Below are 21,433 nucleotides of genomic sequence, written 5' to 3' on the forward strand. Positions count from 1 at the left end.
TAATATAATGGTATACCATCTTTTCAATTTTTCTAGGAATTACGGGGGGTAGCACCCCCAGGGGCGCATCTAGGAATTGAGGCTAGGGGGGTTTTAGATGCAACAAACACTGGGGGATCTGAGGGTGTGGAATACCTCCCAGGTTAAGCGGGAGGTGCGGGGGCCCTCCCCTAGAAAATATTTCAGATAAATGGTTCAAAAAGGTGAGTTTTACGGCATTTTGAGGGATATTTTATTAATATTTACACTATTCTATAAGAAGCATTAATCCAATTAAGTGAAATGGATTTAACTTAAAAAATTCTCCGAGCTCAAAGGGGGAGTTTTATCCCCCAAAACCCCCCATCGCTGCGCCACTGGCCACCCCAATCTCTTCTTCATCCGTCATCACCCTAGAGGATCATGTTGTTTCCTTGGAGTTCCTATTCCATCATAAAGGGATATTAAAACATAATATTCTAGCCCAATTTTTGTCTAGAAATACGTTTTACCAGTTTTTGTTACATTTGCCGGGTTTCACAAAGTTCACGTTCATGCCCGAAGGGCGCGAGCTGTCCGCAGAGGTATCATGTGACTCGTAAGCACAGAAATTTCCCGGGTCCCTTCTACACGCGTGTACGCGAGGATTTTGATTTTTTTTTCGAAAAATAATTTTTTAAATATCCAACAATTAACCACTAATATAATTCAGAGAAAGAAAAAAACGTATCGGTATCGACGAAAAATGAGCATAATAATTTGTTGCTAAAACTGACTGAATTTACCAAAGTACTCTATAATACCAGTGGTAAAACATTTTTCCACGTTTTCTCTTTGCCAAATCAACGACATAGAAGTATCTACTTATGTCGGTCATAGAAGTATCTTCTTATCTCGGTCACAACTTCAAAATCTAGACAAGCTTGTTAAGTCCATTGTTAAGTCCGTGGGGAGTGGTTCAACACTTTCGGGGGCTCCTTGGAGGTGTGACCGATTGATTCCAACCGATATTTCCGATTTATGATCGTCGTGCTAGAAAGTCTTCCAGAAATTTAATTATTTAATAATTACTCTTTTCGAAGGTCGTGCGATTTGAGCAATTGGGTTGACACATTTATGTAAGGTTTGTCTTCTATTCCGAGAGCGCTAACCTTTCGCTCTCGTTGAGTGTTTGTGCATCAGTCAAGTCATCCAGACCATTATCTAATCCAAGCAAGGCCGTGCACAGCTGGAGGAGAGACGGAGACAGCGCCATCTGGTGAATATTGGAAGAACTTGGAAGAGCGTTTGCTTGGGAGATAACTGTACGGCACTGTCCGACGCAAGTGTTGAAAGCCTTGGCGCCTTCCTTCCGCTGCCTGTGTGTATGCGCTAAGTTACTGGTTCAATCTAATAGGAAATCATCCTCTTTATCACGCCTGGGCCATCATTCTTCGCATGAACGGGAAAGTTGAAATAGTTCGCAGTCGCCTGCGGGATCCAATCAGACTCAGCTAGTGACAGTGAACTCGACGCGACGAGAACTTACCAAGGTTGCCATGTTCATCCGTCGGGTGAAGAACTGAGTGCGCGGTGTATTTGAACAGAGCGATTCTACGCGAGACAGGATCCGTTATAATCAACGCAGAATCAGACGTTCAGAATGTCGATCAGCCGTGAGGAGGCGATTGAGTTTGTCAGTGGGAAGCTCGGAATCAAAGAAGTGTGCAGCCAAGACCTGGATTTAAGCCTCCTGAACAAGATCATAAGGGCGCTATTGAGTGAAGTGCCGTTTCAGGTAATAATTTTTACGTATAACTGTCTCAAATATGTTCTAATATGAGTTATATTTAGTACTCTTGATCCATATTAGTTCTGTCAGGGGTCACCTAATAAGTCATCAGGATTATTACAAAAGAGGATTCACTAGTTTGCCCTCCACTGCGCATTTAAATTCGCTTCCTTTGATCGCTCCTCGGTCGACTGACGGTTGAGAAGCAGCCTCCGAGAAGTACTAGCCGTGGCATCCGAATCTTGATTGTCATAAAATTGAAATACGTATGGCTGGTGCTGTATTCGTCCTCATGGGTATATAATGAAAAATTGCCGACATAACGTTCTTTGGGATGCTAATATTAGGTTAGTACCGTAAATTTCTATATAATAATTATTATCATTATCAAGTAATCGCTACTGTTGCTCATCAAGGGTTTTACTCGATTTTATCCAATGTATTAGCAAATTATTCAAACTCGTCCATCGGAATGTTTGAAACATACGTATCGGTATGTGGCATTTGTGCAGTGGCGCCGACTCCATGGGGCCTGAGGGGGGCCGAGCCCCCTCAAAAATTCGTTATGGGTGTGAGGGAAAAATGTGTCAGGCATGTCGTTTTTCCCTGGAGTGTCCAGATATCGAGATTCGAGTTATCAGGGTTCTAATGTTGATCATATGACTTTTAAAATGCTTAAAAAAATTAAAACTCATTACTTATAAAATTTCCCGGGGCAAGATTCCCGGTTTGGGCCCCGCCAATATTTTTTGTAAGTCGGAATCCTTGCATTTGTGTGGTTATTTCTTCTCATAAGATACAGTTATGCATCAATATTAATGGAGGAGAATTTACCCATAAAATAAGCCGTGTGAACGTATAAAATTGTACATGTTTCTTGAACTCTATGGGAGAGATCGAAGAAACTTTTTATTGTTTTCTGGTAATTAGTGGGTAAAATTCTGTCTTAAATAATATTAACGCTTTCCCTAGTGCATGAATATTTTAAATGAAATTCATTTTGCATATAAAATGTGGCGTGCGACAAGATATAAATATTAAGATTTATTGAAGTTTATCATATCATTTACCATTGGAAGCGCGCTTCGCTTGGGCCGCCTGTATAAAAGAGGGGAAGGTAGTGTTTCGGCCTGTGCATCTCGGAAGCTACGGTTGAGCGATCAGAATTTCGGAGAGAAATAAGCTATACTTAGTATGGGCGCAGCTAGGAATTAAGGTTGGGGGGGGGGGGGTTTAGGTGAAACTAACACCGCGGGGTATGGGGGTGTGGTATACCCACCAGGATAAGCGGTAGGTACGAGATTAATAAATTGCAGAATTTTAAAGATAAATGGTTCAAAATGGTGAGATTTACTGCATATATATATATATAAAAAATTAGATATATATATATATATATACATATATATATATATATATCTAATTAAGTAAAATGGATTAAACTTAAAAAATTTTATGAGCTCTGGGGGGGGGGGGGGTTTGCGCCTATCTGCGCCACTGATACTTAGGGCCATTAGCCGTAATTGATGTTCGTGATGGTGTAATGTATCAAATGTATTACATTTCATAGATATTCCTCGCGAATGCACATGAAAGTATTGAGGATATATGGATCGCTCTCCCTCATCGCCGCGCTGTCGACAGTTTTGGAAATCAATTGAAAAGCGATCGAGGAAGAAGCATAAATCAAGCATCTATGGGTCGAACTGGCGCATCCTTTACGTAGTCCCTTAGTTAACAAGCATCTTGAGAAGGTTAACTATCCTTCCTACTAAAATCCTATTCTCTTCCTTCCTCATCCTCGTTAATCCAACATTCTTCCCTCTAACATACCCTCCCCGCAAAATACTCGCTCCATTCATACCTTCTGTCTCCTCCGTATCTCATCTAGAAGGTACCTCTCCTCACCCACCATGTCATGCACTTCGTCGCTCTTCCTCCTCTCCGTCCACTTCACCTTCTCCATTCTTCTCCACACCCATATCTCGAACGCCTCCAGTCTTCTCTCGTCCTCCTTCCTAAATGTCCACGTTTCCGCACCGTATAGCGCTACACTCCAGATCAGGCACTTGACTAGCCTTTTCTTTAAACTCTTACATAACGAACTTCTCATGGCCCCAAATTTTATTTCCTCCTTTTTTTTATCACGTGAAAGGCATACACTGTTAGAGCCGGGTACGCCCTTTAATATGAACGACCTTGGGCCCCTATGCATATTGGCTCAGCGTTACGCTGACTACATTTCGTATTGGCATGATTTAAAATATTGCGTGATATTTTTATGTACCACTTTTTTCATTCGTAAAATTTGATTTGTAGAACGGTGTGCCGCCAGTGTTATGATTAAGGCACTCGTGTTGTTTTTATTTATAAATAATGCCGTTGTTAGTTTATTGATATGACTGAAAATCGCCGACGTATCTGGAAAATCCTTATCCGTGCAAGCGCATCCGCGGCACCAGGAAGTTTCTTGAGTTCCAATAATATTTTGAAATATTTGCCTCTATGTGATGTCATTCTTTTCGCACTTGTATCTTTTGGTGTCTTTAAGACTTTTCCATATATATCCACTGCTGTAGAAGTACCTAAATTAATTTCATGTTTGAGATTATAGTTTATACCTCTTAATTTCTTATTACACGATTCTTTTACCCAAACGCGTCTATATGTATGAACTCGCGAATGAACGCACAATGCAACGCTCGACAATGCACCGTGTAACCTCCCAAATTGTGCGAATACATGTACAGACAATAGAGCCTGCTCTAATTTGGTTCATACAATCGTGAATTTTCCGTGCTGTTCCACCAAAATCGTTCATTCATTTAGACATTAACTCGCTCGTGTAATTCATCGTGTAACCAGGCCTTTACGCATCTCTATATCTTTCACTCAGCGGTCATTTCATCTTCCTACTCTGTAATTCATATTTTAATTTGCATTCACTCTTCCTCTGCCTCCTCATTCCAGCCCCCTTCACCGTTGATACGCTTTTTTTTAGCCGGCATAATCATGATGCGGACGAAATATCCAATCTCCTCCCAATCATCTCTCACATTGGAGTCAAAATTTGGAAGCCAACAAAATTCCTTTATCGTGCTATTACTATTTCTAGAAACCTATCGATTACCCGTTACATAATTGCTGTGTTTACCAGATTTCTTCCCACTGTTGTTTTTATGGTCATTTGCAACTTACCAACGTCTTTCAGTGATTAGATAGTCCAATTTTTATCACTGAAATAGTCTCCGCTCTCGGTCCACAGCTGCTCTATATGACATAACATATCTAACTCCCTTGCTCTGGATTTCCTATTTGATATTTAAAAGCCTCCACTCTATTATCATCGACCAAAGAACCATGCTTTTAATTTCTCTGCGGCTATATTACTCTCCATTTTGGTCTTATTTTTAAAGTCTTTCTGAGAATTCGATGTCTATGCTAAGGTATATGACGACCGCGAGGGCCTTTCGTCTTTCCATGAGGACAGCGCACGCATCACCATTAATTCACGCCATTCTTTGTTATGTTACGTTCGGAAAAAGATAACTATGGGTAGCGTTTCACTCATCCATTAATAATGTGTTTGGAACTCAACAATTTGGAATGCCTTTCATTTTTACACTTCACCTGGGCGTCAGCGGCCCGGTTATGTCCCTTCCAGTAGCGATTATTAGCATTATTTACTCTGTTGTATTTTACAAATAACACGACTTTAGCTTTCACGCAGTAGGTTTTCGCAGGTTTTTCACGCCCCCCTTCTTGTGTGGGCGTTTTCCTGCAGTGGGTTTTTTCGCTGAAGGATACTACACCCTTATCCTCATGTTTTTTCCCACAAACAGAAATCTTTTTTACACAAAATTTTCACATATAGTTGTTTATATTTATGAAATTTCACAAATAGTGTATATTGTATATCATTTGTATTGTAAACGTTTGTCTACCATTTTTTAATATGTTTGCATTGACGCTATCGAGGGGTTGGGTGGAAGATGGGACTACTTAGTCTCAACCTCGCCCGAATAAAGGCATTTTATTATTATTATTCTTTAATTTTCTTCAGTTTTCACTGAGTAGCTTTAGTGTTAAGAGCACGGGTTCTCACCAAGGTAACTCTTTACTGTTGAATTGGGTTGAGAAATTTTCTCGTGATATGACAGGTTGAAATTATTACAGCCTTTTGCAGTTTTATGTATGTATTTGGATGGAGGTTGAGTATTTTGAAACTATTTTGTATATGTTTTGGAATGATACCGTTAGCTGATATGACAATTGGAGCTATATAAACCTGTTCCATATTCCATATTCTTTATATTTCTATTGCCAATTCTTGGTACTTGTTAATTTTTCCTGTAATTGTCTTTTCGATGTTGTGCGACAGTGGCACGGCAATATCAACTATGTAGCAAGTTCTATATTTCTTGTCAATCAACACTATATCTGGTCTATTATTAACTATAGTTTTATCTGTTTGAATAGGCAGATCGTAATAGATTTTAAATGCGCCGTATTCAAGCACTGTTTCAGGGTGGTACACATAATATGGGGTCTTAGTATCTATTAACTTGTGTTGGTAGGCCAGTTTTCGGTGGATAATTTTTGCAACTTGATTATGTCTACTTAAATATTCTGTACTAGCTAGCATCTTACAGCCAGATATAATGTGCTGGATTGTTTCAGGTACTTGAAAACACCTTCTACATTTGTCATCTGTTATGCTTTTATCACCAAGGATGTACTTTGCATAATTTTTAGTGCGGATGACCTGGTCTTGTATTGCAAGCATGAACCCTTCGGTTTCTCCATAAAGTTCACCCAATGACAACCATTTGTTTGATGAGATTTTATCAATATATGGTTGATTGAGGTCATTGATGTGTCGTCCATGTAATTCCTTCTGGACCCATACTTCTACCTTTCTATTTAATAGAACAGCTCCTGTGTTGGTTGCTTCATCGGTCGTGCCATAATCGTTATTATTATTATTATTCGTTGCACTGGTCCATCTTTGAAAAGGAAAAAAATACCACCTTCTCTATCGCGATAAGATTACTGCCTTAGGTACATATGAAGAGGTCAAGCAGAGATACAGGAGTTCACATATCTAATCTCTCAAATCACTGCCGAAATTTAGAAAAAAAAAGTTCTGCGAGAGTCTTTGCTCTATCACCATATGCCAAGCAACTTCGAGATGGGAGTGTTCAATATCTTAATCTTGAAAATGGTTATTGACATTTGAAGAATCACCATCCCTTGGACCGTTTTATGGGATCGCCTAACATTATTTTTGATCAAAGTCATTCTGTAACACTTTCGAGCTTTCACCCGGGTCAGATTTTACTTCATTTCCAAAATTTCGGTAGCTTACTCCGCTATCGTCCAAAGGCAAATGCCATGACAAATTTTTAATGGTCTTACAGAGGTTGGCGGAGCCAAATATGATCTGGTTGATAGTCCGAGAGTATTTCATCCAACTTATTCATCGGGAAAACCGCAAGTCCTTCATCTTATCGCAAAGCGCCTGTCTAAGTTATAGCATTAGGTGTACTGTAAAAGATCATGTGGGAAGATTGAAGCGATCAACCGTCCACTTTTAGCCACGTCTCACTATCCTCGACTTCCCAGATCAAAAGTGTATACATCAGGGTTGAAACATCTTGCACTTATTTTGACGAGTGTCTTCGGATTATTGTGGAACTATATGTTTATTGTTTTGTTCACGTTATTGTTTTTCTCGATTCAGATAATTTTTTACGTAAGTTTGACCACAACCTGTCCTGCTGGTATTTTTGCGATTGTCTACTATGGTACCTTATCTGTCTCTTTGATTGTTATTGACGCAAGACTTTATTTTTGCGTACCGAGAAAAGTCTTTTTCGGAACATAGACAATATTAGGCAATGTGGGCCGTCATGTTTTATGGGTGAAAGATAGCAGGCGTGGAGGGAGAGATATCAAAGTTGCGGGGGAGGCGAGAGGGAGGGATAGTAGCTGGCAAGTTTAAACCCATTATTACGAGTATTAGTATTATGGAGCCATCATCCACAAATACATTATCCACTATAATGGACACTGGCGGATCCAGAGAGGGGCTAGGAAACGAGTAACGAGTGCGGGCTCGCCGGGTTACAACCTGAGGGCCGGGTCGGAGACTTTTCACCCGCACACCTCAGGAGGGGAAGGACAGAGGAAGGAAAAAAGGATAGGAGGAGGCACCGCCGCGATGAGAGCCCGACGATGCCTCAAGGGATAGGATAGGGATGGAAGGAGTAGGGTAGGGAAACCCCAACGCCGTCATTGGTGCGACGTGGGCCACTAATAGCGAAACCATAATTTAATGTTTCTACGGACCGGAAAGATTTCCCTATGAGGAAGAGAAATCCTACGATTTTCCGTAGATGGCTGGGGGAGACTATAGCCTCACCTTTTGGTATCCAATTTACATTAGATAAAATTCTAATAATGGTCGTACCCCCACCACTGCTGAGTGGTTACCCCCCAGCCCCCACCCATCCCTCCCCTGTCGCTATCCTCGATCCGCTACTGATTATGGTAGTAACTAAATTAGTTCTGAAGGTGAGAAAAGAAATCGGTCGATAAAAAATGAGTCAAACCGCGAAAGGAAGATGTCTGCATTGATGACGATTGATAATGGTTATTGGCCGGCTTCTCTGCAATGCTTCAAACATTAGTGCTGGCTGTCAAATAGGAGCAAAACTAAAATAATCATACCCATTTATGATCAATAACTTTAATTTATCCGAAATGAGATATAAAGTAAGAAGTAAAGCGAAGGGGACTAAACTCGTGAATGGGTATTCATTGGGAAAATTATAGGTCTACCTGGACATATTAGAAGAAATGGATAAAAATGAGGACTAGAAAAATGCGCCGACAGAAAATTCAACGGCTGCGGCGTCCCGGCGAATTTTTTTCGGTATGCGATGGTCTCTACGGCACGAATTGCGCTTAAAAGATTATAAATTCAGCTCAAAGAATTAAGAAGTGGAAAACGAAGGTTAAATATCGAGTATGCATCCTAGTGCTGAGTATGTTCTGGGAGACTCACGATTTTATTTTCAGCAGATTCGGCGTCGACGGAGCCCATATCTTAACTGGGGCGCAAACCCTAAATTTGATCCATCTTGTTACTCTCAGATCGGCTCACTCACACAATTTAGTGGTTTTAATTGGATATACCCTTGGGTATCCAATTGATACTAGATGAAATTGTGATTTGATTCAGTTGTAGAATACAGGAGAGGACAGACCCCTAGCCCACACCTTGTCCCTATCCTAGATCCACTGCTGATCTCAGAATATTTTTCACGATGCCCAGATGGATCACAGCTGTGCCTGCTTACAGGGAGTACATACTTATACGTTTTGAAGGATCCTCCGAAATTTTCACAGTAGAAAATTGAGTGTACTTTGACGACGTTTCTAAGGTTCACTTTCTGGAATACCATCGCGATGGCTTTACAGTTTTGAAATTTGTAATCATGCAGCGACCAAAGTTATCATGAAAAATGCCAACTAAACATCATTTCAATAGTTTAAACGCCAGTAAATTAATATTCAGTGTCAGGATTTCATTACAGCCGATGAAGTTAAGTATTCACGTTTGAGATACCGGTTATTCTTGGATACTCGGATACTTGGATAAATTTTTCTGTAATATGAAGAAGTGATGCGTCTGGGACTGAAAATAAACGACTGGTCGCGATGCGTCCTTCTTAGACATAAACCGTTGTAAAAGTGCTCCAAGGTTACAGTTCGGGTAATTTTGTTTCCGAGCATAATAGCATCCGACACATTGATTGTTCCGGATTTTCCCTCATTGAATCGGATGGAATCCCATCGGATCAGAGGCCTAACTAGGAATATGCTTTGGGGAGGGGGATGAAGGGGCTTTGAGGGGAGATGAGAGGGGTTAGTGGGGGCTAACCCCCCCCCCCAAAAACGGGAAGTTCAGGAAAAATTTTGAAAAATAACAACATGCCTGAAAATGCATTTTATATCATTTTGGCACTTAAAATTTTAACTCTATGCAGATGCATTTATTATATATCAAATCCAGACAAGATTTCTAAATAATTTTTTGATTTCTCTGAGGATTTGGGGGGGGAGGGATACATTCCCTAATCTCCCCCCATACTTACGCCACTGCATGGGATGATATGCTATATTCTCAAAAATTTCCTCATTACCTCGCATGCAGTATGCAGTGATATGGGTCGGAAACTTGATCTGTTTGAAACAACTGTGCTTGCAGAAAGGTGAATGAAACTGAAACGTGGTTGCTCAGAGATATGATTGTATCGATATGTGTCAAATAATAAGGTAGATATATTTACATACAAAAATAGCTTTGCTAATTCTCAAATGAATATTTGAGAAAAATTAATGTTATTTTTTGACATTTAAATATTATATCATCCAAATAGGCCTTTGATGAATATTTTACACCTTCATAAGAAAATAAAAGTTTAGGTAAACTCCGAGATTGAATGCTTCAAAAAAAAGTAATTGGTTACTTTTTAAGAAATTAATATGAAATCATAAATATTGGCCCTTAATACATTTAATGTCTTACTAAAAGTTTTACATGTAGAATGAGCCATTAATCATGGCTCCTTAACAGTTTGGCAGAGCTAGTACATATTTCCTTCAATATTGAAAGAATTACATGATTCAATGCCCATTTTTTTGGAAAAAATGTGAAAACATAAAAATTCTGATCGAATGTATAAGTAAAAAACAACTAAAACACATATACTGGTAATGGCATCATGAAGCCCTGTTGTCAATTTGTTTATGATACACAATGGAAAAATGAACGTTCTGTCTCCTCTTTTGGAAGAATTTCTATTTTATCACTGTGTGTGTTTTCAATCTTCTGCTTTTCATGGGAATGAAGAATATCTTTCTATACAACGTCCCTCCAGAAAAGCGGTTTCCATCTATTGAAGATGTCATAAACTTTGGACTGACTTGTCATGGCGGAGTATGTATCCATAACAACTGGTTTGCTGCCATTCTGCTGAAGTCCCTGGGTTTTGACCTTTTCACTATTGCTGGAATGTATGCTGCCACCTGGAATTCTACAGATGATCACGTCATGTCTGTCGTGAGGGGCTTAAAGGATCCTGAAGATCCAGAATGCTCTGAGACGCTCTTCCTCGTCGATGTTGGCAATGGCTACCCCACTCCGGGGGCGGTACCATTGCACAGACTCCCGCACAATTTCCCTCTGACTGCAGGTCTTGAGATACGATATGACAAAGTTGGAGACCTAATCTATCGTATGCATCGAGCTGGAGATCCTGTTGAGGACCCTTCTGTAAGTATTAACTTCTATAACCTCTCCCAGAACAAGGAGGATATAGTAGTTTTGGGCCAGTGGTATGCTGAACCAAGGGAAAGAGAGGGTAGATGGTCCACCCGATATCCCATTTTGTGCATAGGTCCAAGGCCTTGTTGGCAAAACATCAAAACATTTTCCGTGATGATAGGGGGTTATTTGGAAGAGAAATACTGTTTGGAGGGTTTCATTCAGAAGGGATACTCTCAGGGCTGAATCTTCCTGAAATTTTTGGGGGGTTGATACCAATAAACCCCAACCCTCCAATGGCCATGGCCTTGCATTGGCCCAAACATTTTGGTTTTTCCTGTTATTGTTATTTGAATTCCAAAATAACCTGGGTCAATATACTCTTGAGTACTGCTCAACATTTTTTTTAAATTTCCATGGGAATGTGGGATGTAAATACAGATTATTCCAGAAAGTATTTCTGGAAGTACCTAATATTAATAATTACTGGGATTTTATTGAAAAGATGTACACATCTTTTCAATAAAATCCCAGCACTTGCTGGTGCTCATGGAATCAACTTCCATGCAAAATTTTGGAAAGGAGTACCACTTGATCAAAAGAGTTTGGGTTGAATATAATTAGACTGAGTAAAAGGGGTCCCTTTGCTTGACTAGATCAATCTTGAAGCTTGATCCCAGTGTCTGAAATTTTTCCTTCCTCCTTTTCCATGGCCCAGGATTGTCAGATCACAAAGGAATGTTAGTATTTGGAATCAGCCTCAATGAGTGTTGCATTTATACTCACTAATACACTTCCCACATTAAGTAATTCTCTCAGTCAGTAGTTACTCTTATCATAGCGTGTATATACCAATAATTAACAGTTACATATATTTGATGCTGGTAGTTAGATTTTTTCAAGGACTTAAGGTCTTTTACCTATGATATGACTCACAAGGTAGGCCGTACCATGAGCAGTACCCACTTGACCTTGATGGTACTCCACTGTTGTGCCTAAAAGAAATTTCCCGAGCATCTTTTGCATGAACTATCATAAAAATAACAATGTAATCAGAATTTTTGCTCAGAAATACAAAATACTCATAGGTAAAGGCAGAATATTTTTTCCTCTGTCATAGAAATGCAATTTAATGTGTTTTGTGTGTGAAAATTTAATGTGCATTTTAATAGTACATTTCCTCTCATGATTTTAGATCAACCAAAGGTTGGGTTGAACTTAAATTAACATGCATTTTGTGATGTATTTTAGAGTCAGAAACTTGGAGATGGATGGATTGGAAAGTTCTGTTTCACATTGAAACCAAAATCTCCAAACTCAGTAAAAGCAGTATTGGAAAATACCTTCCGCATAGATCCTCCATCTCCATTCATGAGCTTCATGAGAATATTCAGGTGGCCCAAGGACCAGGAACGAGTTGTTGCTATACGAGGCCAGGAACTGTTGTTTTTTGGATCTGACAGTAGCAGTCATCAAGAGTGAGTTCTAAACACTGTGTTTAATATTTTTTTCAATTTATTTTACCAAGTAGCTCTCAACTAAATGATTATCTGCTTGTTAGTGAGATGGTTAAAGTATCTAGCAATAGCAATAATAATAGCAGTATTAAAGTTTTTACTTATTTATTTATTTATTCCCACACCTCTGAAAACAGCAATATTCAGCCTTTATATCAGGTTTTTTTGTCAACATTTATGCCTACAAGCTTTAGCAATTGAAAGCTCTGCTGTATTTATTAACTAATTGATTACTGATTTCAATTTTTGTTGCAGAAAGAAGCAGTCAACTTTTATTGAGTTAGAAAATCTGGAAGAAGTTATTATGAAATATTTTCCATCTGTTGATCATAAGGAGCTTAAAAAAGCAATGCCATCCATAGTGAGAAACATGAAACTGGCATCAGAGAAAGAAAAACTCTCATCTTAATGGTATGATTGTGATCAGTTAAATGTGGTTAATTTGAAGCCAATGCTGAAAATAAAAAAAATTGAACAATGAAGAGTGGATCATTTCATTAAACGTGATACTCGTGAGCTTCCCTGTGCGATTAAATATTCAAAATGATAATTAAATGATATCACTTTTATATCATCTTAGTTGAGTGTGATATAAAATTGATATCTTGTACTCTTAAAAATACTTATAATGCTGTTTGTATTGTCATGTAGTCAGCTGTTTGGGATTTGGATTATCTTATTGTCTTGATTCTTTCGTCACCATCATGGTAGATCAAAATTCCTAGGATGCAACTCTCCCATCAGCTAATATTTTTATGTTTATGTATGTCTTCCCTCTTTCTTCTTGATAACCTGACCTGTATGCCTCATTTGAGACCAGCCGTTACTGTTCCTCCTGTCCAATGTTCATTTGTTCTTCATTGATTGCCTTCATAAAGCCATTATGCTTCATGATGGGGGCCTTTAAGATGTCCTGTCTTCTACTTAGAGTGATCAGAGGACTATTCTTTTCTCCCACTCATCTTAGAAGTCTCTCATTACTCACCTGGTTAATTCATTTGAACCATATTTAGTATCATTCTTGACTTCTCTATTGCTTTAAATGCCCATGCCTTACTTCCTCCTTTGATTCTTTACCATGAAATATTTTTGACTCCAGCTATATCTCTGTTCTATAAGACTTATGTCTTATGATCTAAAGCACATGGTTTACGAGCTGAATTGGGATCACATAATTTACCTTCAAATGCATTCATTTGACTTAAATTTCCATAAATTATTCCATAGAGCTGAAACATAATGCATTTGACTTGTAGATGTTCAATGGTTTAACCCTTTGAGGCTCCTCCTATCTCTCGCAAAAATTTCCAGAAGCACGATAGCACTCCTCATGCAATGTCACTCTTAGATGCTGATACATAGTTCACGAATCATTCTTTTGTTAAAATTCATTTTATTTTAACATTAACTAAGTTCTTTAGGGGATCGGGTTGGTGTGGTTGCGAGAGTGTTGGCTTCCCACCCGAAGGGCCCGGGTTCAAATCCCGGCAGCGGCAGAGAATTTTCAGAGACTATCCGATACCTGCTTGAATGTTGTGTGGAGGATCTTTCAAGCGCAACACTCCGTCCGTCGGATGGGACGTTAAGCCGTGGTCCCCTTGGCGCCTTTCGTAAAGAGCAGGCTAATGCCGACGCCAGGTTTCTCTCCACCCTTCCTTACCTACCCTTCCCTCATGGCGCAAATGACCACAGCTGTCGGTCGCCTCCTCCAAATACCATACTAAGTTCTTTAAATTATAACAGTTAACTCATATTACCAAAAATTCATCAAATAATACATTGAAAAGGTGAAACCACATGCTATAATAAAGATTTCCTAAAGTTTTTGAATATTTTTATGTTTATGTATGTCTTCCCTCTTTCTTCTTGATAACCTGACCTGCATGCCTCATACCTATAGTTGTTTTTGAGACCTATTTTTTTTAACCTACTGGAAAATCAGCAAAAATATATGCTAAATAAATTATATACACATATGCTAAAAGTGCCACGGCATATTTTGCCATATAGTATTATCGTACCTAGAAAATAGGTTGACACTCAAAGGGTTTATATCAAAATATGTAAATAGAAATGTCAAATTTCTAAGCTGGATGCAGGGTGACATTTAGCCCATTTCCTTATTTACAGCCCATGGAATGCATTTAGGTAAAAATTACGAGAACTCATAAATATACATAACTTATAAAAAAATGAACCATATAAATAAAACTTCTTCTTGCCCTAGGGTGGACTCACAAAAACATTTAGTGATGTAGACAAATTAAACAAAAAATGGAAATATGGAGCTTATGGGGGATGGTTTAATTTTCGATGTGACAGCCCATCTTTCTCAAGAGAGGAGAGGAACAGAAATGAGAAACAAATGAGGAAAGAAGGAAGGGTATAAAGGAGAGGGTGAACATGGAGGAAGGAAAATAGGTTAACGGGGATTGTTGAAGCTTTATTGGGTGGGGTTGATCCCTGGTGCAGAAAATGCACGAAATGCCTTAATGCATGCCTTGTTCATACCCAGTATTTTACATTGGCTTATCCACCAATCCCTGTGCATCCGAATGAATGGGCATCGCTCTTCTTGGAATAGTGTATCCTCTGTCTGCCTCTCTTTCAGTCTCCATACATGCCTGCTTTCACAACTCTATGCTTGAAAAGTGCTAAAAAGTGGGAATATTGGCCTCCCTCCCCCTGTCAAACACCCCCCCTGGAGCTGAAGGACTAGGACCATAGGGCCCTAACATCTTTTACAACAGGCGGATTTATGGGGGGGAAGGGGCACGGGGGCACGTCCCTCCCCCATACCCTAAAAAAATAGTCGAGATTTTTAATTTAGTTATCATTATGTTCCTTTTATTTTGTGTATTACAGAGCCTCAATCATTTCATTTAATATTAATAACTTTTACATCATAATAAAGAGAATATTTTCTACAGTAATTGTTGTATTTTGTTTTTAATCTCAAATTGAGAAGACCTGTCAGATCCTTGTGCCCCCCAGAAAAAAATCCTGGATCCACCCCTGTCTAGTACCATGAGCCTCGGAGCAATTTCTTTGGGAATTCAGGAATCTGGATAGTGCATTGGTGCACTCTGGATTGGTCTGCGCTGTGGCGCAGAAAGCCAAAGGTCCGTGGTTCGATTCCTGGTCGAAGGGAATTTTTTATGATGGAAATTCATGTATATCTCACCGCCATTCACGCGGCAGGTTTCGAAATATTGCACACATAATATGAGTTTTTATGGACAAAAAGCAAAGATATGCGTAAGGACACAGCTTCCAATTGGAAGTGGGCTGAAGCAGATTAATTAAAACCCCGAAAAAGGAGCAAAGTGAGAAGCAAAGCGTTCCCGGGTGTCTGGCGCAACGTGCCTGGCGACTGAGACGGAGGAGCCGTACCAGGAGGAGGCGAGGGACGTGGGAAGCGCAGCTCCCCACTGCACGAGTGGTAGCGCAAAGGAGGAAGGCGAAGTCAACCAAGTCGACTGGGACGGCAAAATGGTCCAGTAGCAGTCAATGGGAAAGAGAAATACTGTGAAACCACTGGGAGATGATTTTGGGGCCAAATCGAGAGAAACAGCCCGCTCGTTGCCCACCGGCCTTGCGACTGGAATAGTGAAGGCGTTCCTGGAGGAGGAAGGGGCGCGGGAGGCGAAGCAGTCCTTAGGGAGGGTAGCCAACGATGTTCCCGGAGAGAGTGAGAGACGTAGAAACCCTGGTGGAGTTCAGAGGTGAAGGGTGTAAAATGCCTTCCAGCGAGGAAGGCAGAGTTTTACTATCGGTTTCAAAAATATGTAGACACCCCAGAGTCCCACTTAACAGAAGGGTCCAAGTCGGTGAAAACTTTTGAGGTTGGCACATAAAGCGACCTGCATCCCTCACTCATATGCCACCAAGAGCCGATGAGGACGGAGGCGGACGCAACCTAGCCACCGAAGCTGGAGTCAAACTCCAGGAGCATGAGCCCAATCGGATTTCAAATTAGCGGATGGAATGTACTGGGCTAACACGCGTCCACGCTCACGTTGGGCCGTCGGAGTGTTTTCTTTCGGGCTCAGTGGCGAGGTTTTTCCGATCTTAAGATTCATATTTGGACTCACCGTTTATCTCTTACTAATACGTCGCTCCGTGGCCGAGTAGATCTATACTGTGTGCGGTAGTAGCAGTAAAGTTGTGGGGGGGGGGGGTTTGAATCCGAAATTATAATACTTTTTTCACTTTTTAAAGAAGATCTCCTGAACATCAACATAATCTATGTGGATGACTTAAGAAAAATTTAGTACTGAATTTTTTAAACGACCGAAGTTATTTAACTAAAAGTAGCCTCCGAAGTAATCCGCATTACGAAACTTTTAACATCAAATTAACTTCGGAGCGGTAGAGCAGGCAAAAAAACGAAAATTCCAAAACGCGTACTCCAGCGAAAGCAATTAAATCAATGTAATAGGCACTTTCAATGTAATTCGTCCACTTATGGCATAAGCGTGGAAAAGAATCAACCGAAAGTCAAACTCCAGGAGCATGAGCCTGGAGTAGAAAATATTAGTCTACAAAATATGAAATCAAGTTCACAAACACTTAACACACTTATTACACTTAACTATTAATCCACTTGGTAAAAACGCACGAATGTGTGAATGATGAAGAGTTGTAAGTATTATCGTAGCTGTGATGTAGCTACTACTCTTTTGCTTCATGAAGACTCGGGTACTAAACTCGATCGATTATGTAGCATACAATCGCATTTAGTACCTAAGTCTTAAAGAAGCAAAATAGTAGGAGTAGCTACATCACAACTGCGATAATACTTAAAACTCTTCATCATTCACAAAATCGCGCTTTTCTACCATGTTTTTTTCGTTCTGCATTCCTTAGGACTACTCTCTTTTAGAAAACAGCCTTTACGCATAGCTTTACGCAGCCTTTTGCCGTAGCCTAGCGTAGCCTTTTGAAACAGAAACGCACTTTGTTCCAAATGAATGTGGCTCCTTCATTCCAGGGCTAGCCATGAAATTATTTGCGCGCATACCCCTACTGTTAGTACCAAAATTAAAAATGAACGTGAAAAAAAGCAAGAAAAGTAATGCTACCAAAATCATATAAAAATATTAAAGGGTATGGTTTTTATAAGCGTTCAAACTGGAGTCTCTATACTTTTGGTACGGAGAGAAAGAAGTTCGCCCCAGCATTATTTCCATCGTTTCATAACCGCTAACATCTCCCACCATATGAAAGTATTTTCGCTCTCATTCATCAAGACCCTTTTAAAAGAATCACGGGGCTTTTGAACCAAAATGGTAATGCTTGGAACGTAGGTTTTCGCAACAAAAGGGTTATTGTTTCTGAAGCACTGTGTGACACAGTTCGAGAAAAGAATGTTTCATAAATTGACAGTTGAGAAATACCAAAGAAGAAAACAATATCATATCAGTGAAGCATTTCCCTCTAACTCTGACATGAATGTATTCGAATAAATTTATTCAGTGCTGTAGCCAGGAATTTGGTTCGGGCGGGGGAATCCAAAATCCGGGATGATCAAAATTATCCTCCGGATCCGGGGGATCCGGAGAATAATTTTTCAAGAACAGGGTATCGAGTGAAGGGTTTTAACTAATTTTAAGACTTTTCATAAACGAAAAAATTAATTTGTCAAAGAAATATTTCGTCAATTCATGATTTTTCAATATTATATCCTTTATTATTTTATTTGTCTAGTTTTAATGACTAAACGAAAGGGCAATCCTTTTTTATAATGGCATAATAATTTATCACTTGCGACTTTCCCCTGCTCCATGGTTAATTTATTTTTTTTGTCTCAATACTTCGGGGGAGGGGGTCTGGCCCACCTGAATCCACCTCTACGCCACTGAATTTAATGGTTACTAACCCATCTTCCGGCAAGAAGTGGAGTTTGATAAAAAAAACTCTGTAAGCGCCGTTCCTACATCTATTTCCGCGATAAACTAAACGACTGATCTGAAGATTTTTACGGGATTTTCGACGACACCGTCGTCATCAGACATAAAAAAACGCGGTGGTATCCCAGAAAACATGATAGTATCAACTATTCATCCTGGAATCAGCAAGCCTTCTCAATAAAACCGGTATATTATAAAAAAATAAATACATGTGGCTTTTGGCGAATCAGCTATACTTTTAGACTTAACATTAATACACGGTGAGTGAAAATATTATTTTTATTATTAGTTTTGTCATCAAGAGCGATTTTTCGCCGACTCGTAGTGATAGAAAATCATTTTAGCTCATTCATTCCTCCATCATCAAAATAAAAACAACGTTGAACATTACGCAACATGCTTCAAAATCAGTATCCGGCGTAAAACGATGGAGGATGCGAAAGGTTTTTACCACTCAGAGAACATGATAATCTTTGAAACGCATATCTTTTCCGTCCATCCTATCCTATATTGAACTGAGTTCAACTCAAAATAATGGAATTTAGCATAGGGCGAAAGGTCATACAACCGATACTACCATTATTATTTTTACATATATTGTGATCACTTTTTAAATATGCAGGGATCTAAATTTTTCCGGCTTTAATTGCGTCACCCACTTCTCGAGTTCTTCGCGACGAAAAATTGATGGTCATCACCCTCTCGCACAAAAGTTGTTGAGGTTAACAGCACAATCCAAGCCCGTCGCCGCTTCTCAGCTACCCCTTGATCTTGTGCATTTGTCTCGGGTGGTTTGCATTCTCGCTAGCAATCAGTAGCAGATCGAGAGAGAGAGAGAGTATACAATATGCACTTAATTAACCATAATTTTGTTCATTTGTCGAATATATACAGGAGAGAATAACCACTAAAACGCAAATTACTAAAAAGCACATAAATGCTTGTTTAAAAAATTAATTCTTTGAAAAATTAGTAATTGGACAACCTTAATGTATTATTACAAGCTTCGAAATCCTAAAAATTTTCGTTACCTCTCGAACCCCCCCTACTGCTGGGAAGTGACTCCCAGGACCGTACCTAGCCCCTTTCTCCCTATCCTAGATCCGCCACTACTAGCGATTTCTCCCCCTAATATATGATTATCCTAAAAACGAATAATAAATGAACAAGAAAATACTATGAAGTCACTAACTCGTGGAAACTGGGTGACAAATTTCGTATTTTCTTACATTGAATTTAAAGGAGAAAAAAATACATGGGAAGGATGTTTTTGGTCGAAGGTTATCTTAATTTTCTATAAAAAAATTCTTTCAATGAGTTGCGACTTTCTGTGTGAACGACACCATTCAAAATTTAATTCTCTTAGTAAATTAGAGATCAGCTAAGCATTATCCATAACAGTATGTTATCTTTTTTTCACAGACGAATCGCATGGATTACGGCAATGCATGGGAAGGTGGAGAAAGAAGACATCATTCCCACACCATTGTCGTTCATCCATGGAGGAATGAAACCAGTACCAACGAAGAACTGAATATCTGGGAGGAGTGGTAGCTGGTGAAACTCAGCTGCGAGGAAGACAGCGGAGAGGTACATCAGATATGGCTTCCGATCTCCAAGAGTACGAAGAAATGGTACACGAATTGAAAATGCTTGAGAAGAAGAAGAACTCCTCGATAAGGGCATACAACGAAGGGCTGATTCACTGTTCTTGTGTCACAATAGGTGATCAAGTTCCAAATTATATTCCTTTGCTCTTTGTAAAATCGAAATTGTTAGTTGTCACGCATCCTCTTCATACAATGGCATGAACAATTGTTTGAGAGCAGTAGGTCATTCACGATGAACTATACTAGCTTAAATAATATTAATCGAACGCTTTCATTTTGTTGATTTTTAAATTCGGTGTGTTAATGTGATTTTTCCCTGCATGGCCTAATTGTACTACATATCAGGATGCATGTCACCAAAGGCATCGTCAAAATATCACTATGGCATATCAAAACCAAATTATATTTCATTGGATGTACCTAGGGATGCATTAAAATTTGATGACGTGGTTGGCTATCTAATTGCATTGCATTATATTTTTTTACCGTTATTCTCCCATTGATCTCCATGGATTATATATTACACTGAATTTCATTATTTGAATAACATCCAGTACGCGTTAATTTTTTATCAACGATTCAGAGCTGTTTGCTAATTATTTGTCCAGTATTTTGTTTTTAATTATTGCCACTATAAATCTCTATTTATGCCAAATTAAGCTAGAATGACGCGACCAATATTCACGTACTAGTTCAGGGATGGTGAAAATGACGGCTCAAATTATTACTCTTCCAAGTAATCATTTTCAGAGATGGCAGGGATGATCATAGTCCCTATTTCCATCATTTTTTCCATTGAGTTTGCCATCACTTAACACTTACGTGGAATAAAGCAAAGTATTTTTTTCAATCAAATACATCGAAAATGTAGGAAAAACACGCAAAAATAGCGCGAGAATTTCGTGTTTGAAGCTGCGGGGCGCTGGCCAGAACGCTCCAATCCATCACTATATAGTTATATGAAGAGTGGTAGTGGTGAGGGCTGCTGGTGCTATGACGTGTCTAAAGGCCGTTTTACACGGTGCACGGAATTGCGCAGGTTAGGGCTGCATTAATTTCTAAAATGGCGGGGAATTGTGCGAATGCATGAACGAAATTAGAACAGGGGCTATTTTGCCGTCTCGCATCCACGCATTCTCGCATGTGTTCTAGCAATTCACCGCTTTACACGACGCAATTTTGATTGCGCCTTCACCCGTACGTCAGACTGCGCAATTCCGTGTACCGTGTAAAACGGCCTTAAGGTCGTGCCTTATGGAAGTCTTGGGACGCCGCACGAGCATGCGCAGTGCGACGTACCTAGTGAGTTG

The 21,433-nt window shown here is 39.5% G+C and overlaps 1 protein-coding gene across 2 annotated transcripts; it reads left to right on the plus strand.

Annotated features, from left to right (window-relative positions):
• The first annotated feature begins 1,257 nt into the window (after positions 1–1,257).
• Positions 1,258–20,585, plus strand: LOC124164518. 2 transcript variants are annotated; one of them, XM_046541880.1, is made up of 5 exons: positions 1,258–1,756; positions 10,671–11,093; positions 12,336–12,562; positions 12,857–13,012; positions 19,936–20,585. In XM_046541880.1, the coding sequence occupies exons 1-4, from the start codon at positions 1,622–1,624 to the stop codon at positions 13,008–13,010; spliced, it is 939 nt and encodes a 312-aa protein (XP_046397836.1). In that variant the 5' UTR covers positions 1,258–1,621; the 3' UTR covers positions 13,011–13,012; positions 19,936–20,585. The 2 variants fall into 2 exon arrangements, with proteins under 2 accessions (XP_046397836.1, XP_046397827.1); XM_046541871.1 differs by lacking the exon at positions 19,936–20,585 and having other exon boundaries at positions 12,857–13,083.
• Positions 20,586–21,433: the final 848 nt, after the last annotated feature.

Source organism: Ischnura elegans, chromosome 1, assembly GCF_921293095.1.
Source record: "Ischnura elegans chromosome 1, ioIscEleg1.1, whole genome shotgun sequence".
Classification (NCBI taxonomy): Eukaryota; Metazoa; Arthropoda; class Insecta; order Odonata; family Coenagrionidae; genus Ischnura; species Ischnura elegans.

Excerpts from the sequence above, each read along its gene's own strand:
- LOC124164518 (XM_046541880.1), top strand. The coding sequence starts at position 1,622 with ATGTCGATCAGCCGTGAGGAGGCGATTGAGTTTGTCAGTGGGAAGCTC. Across the intron at positions 1,757-10,670 it reads TGAGTGAAGTGCCGTTTCAG|AATATCTTTCTATACAACGT; the intron begins GTAATAATTTTT and ends ATGGGAATGAAG. Across the intron at positions 11,094-12,335 it reads ATCCTGTTGAGGACCCTTCT|AGTCAGAAACTTGGAGATGG; the intron begins GTAAGTATTAAC and ends GATGTATTTTAG.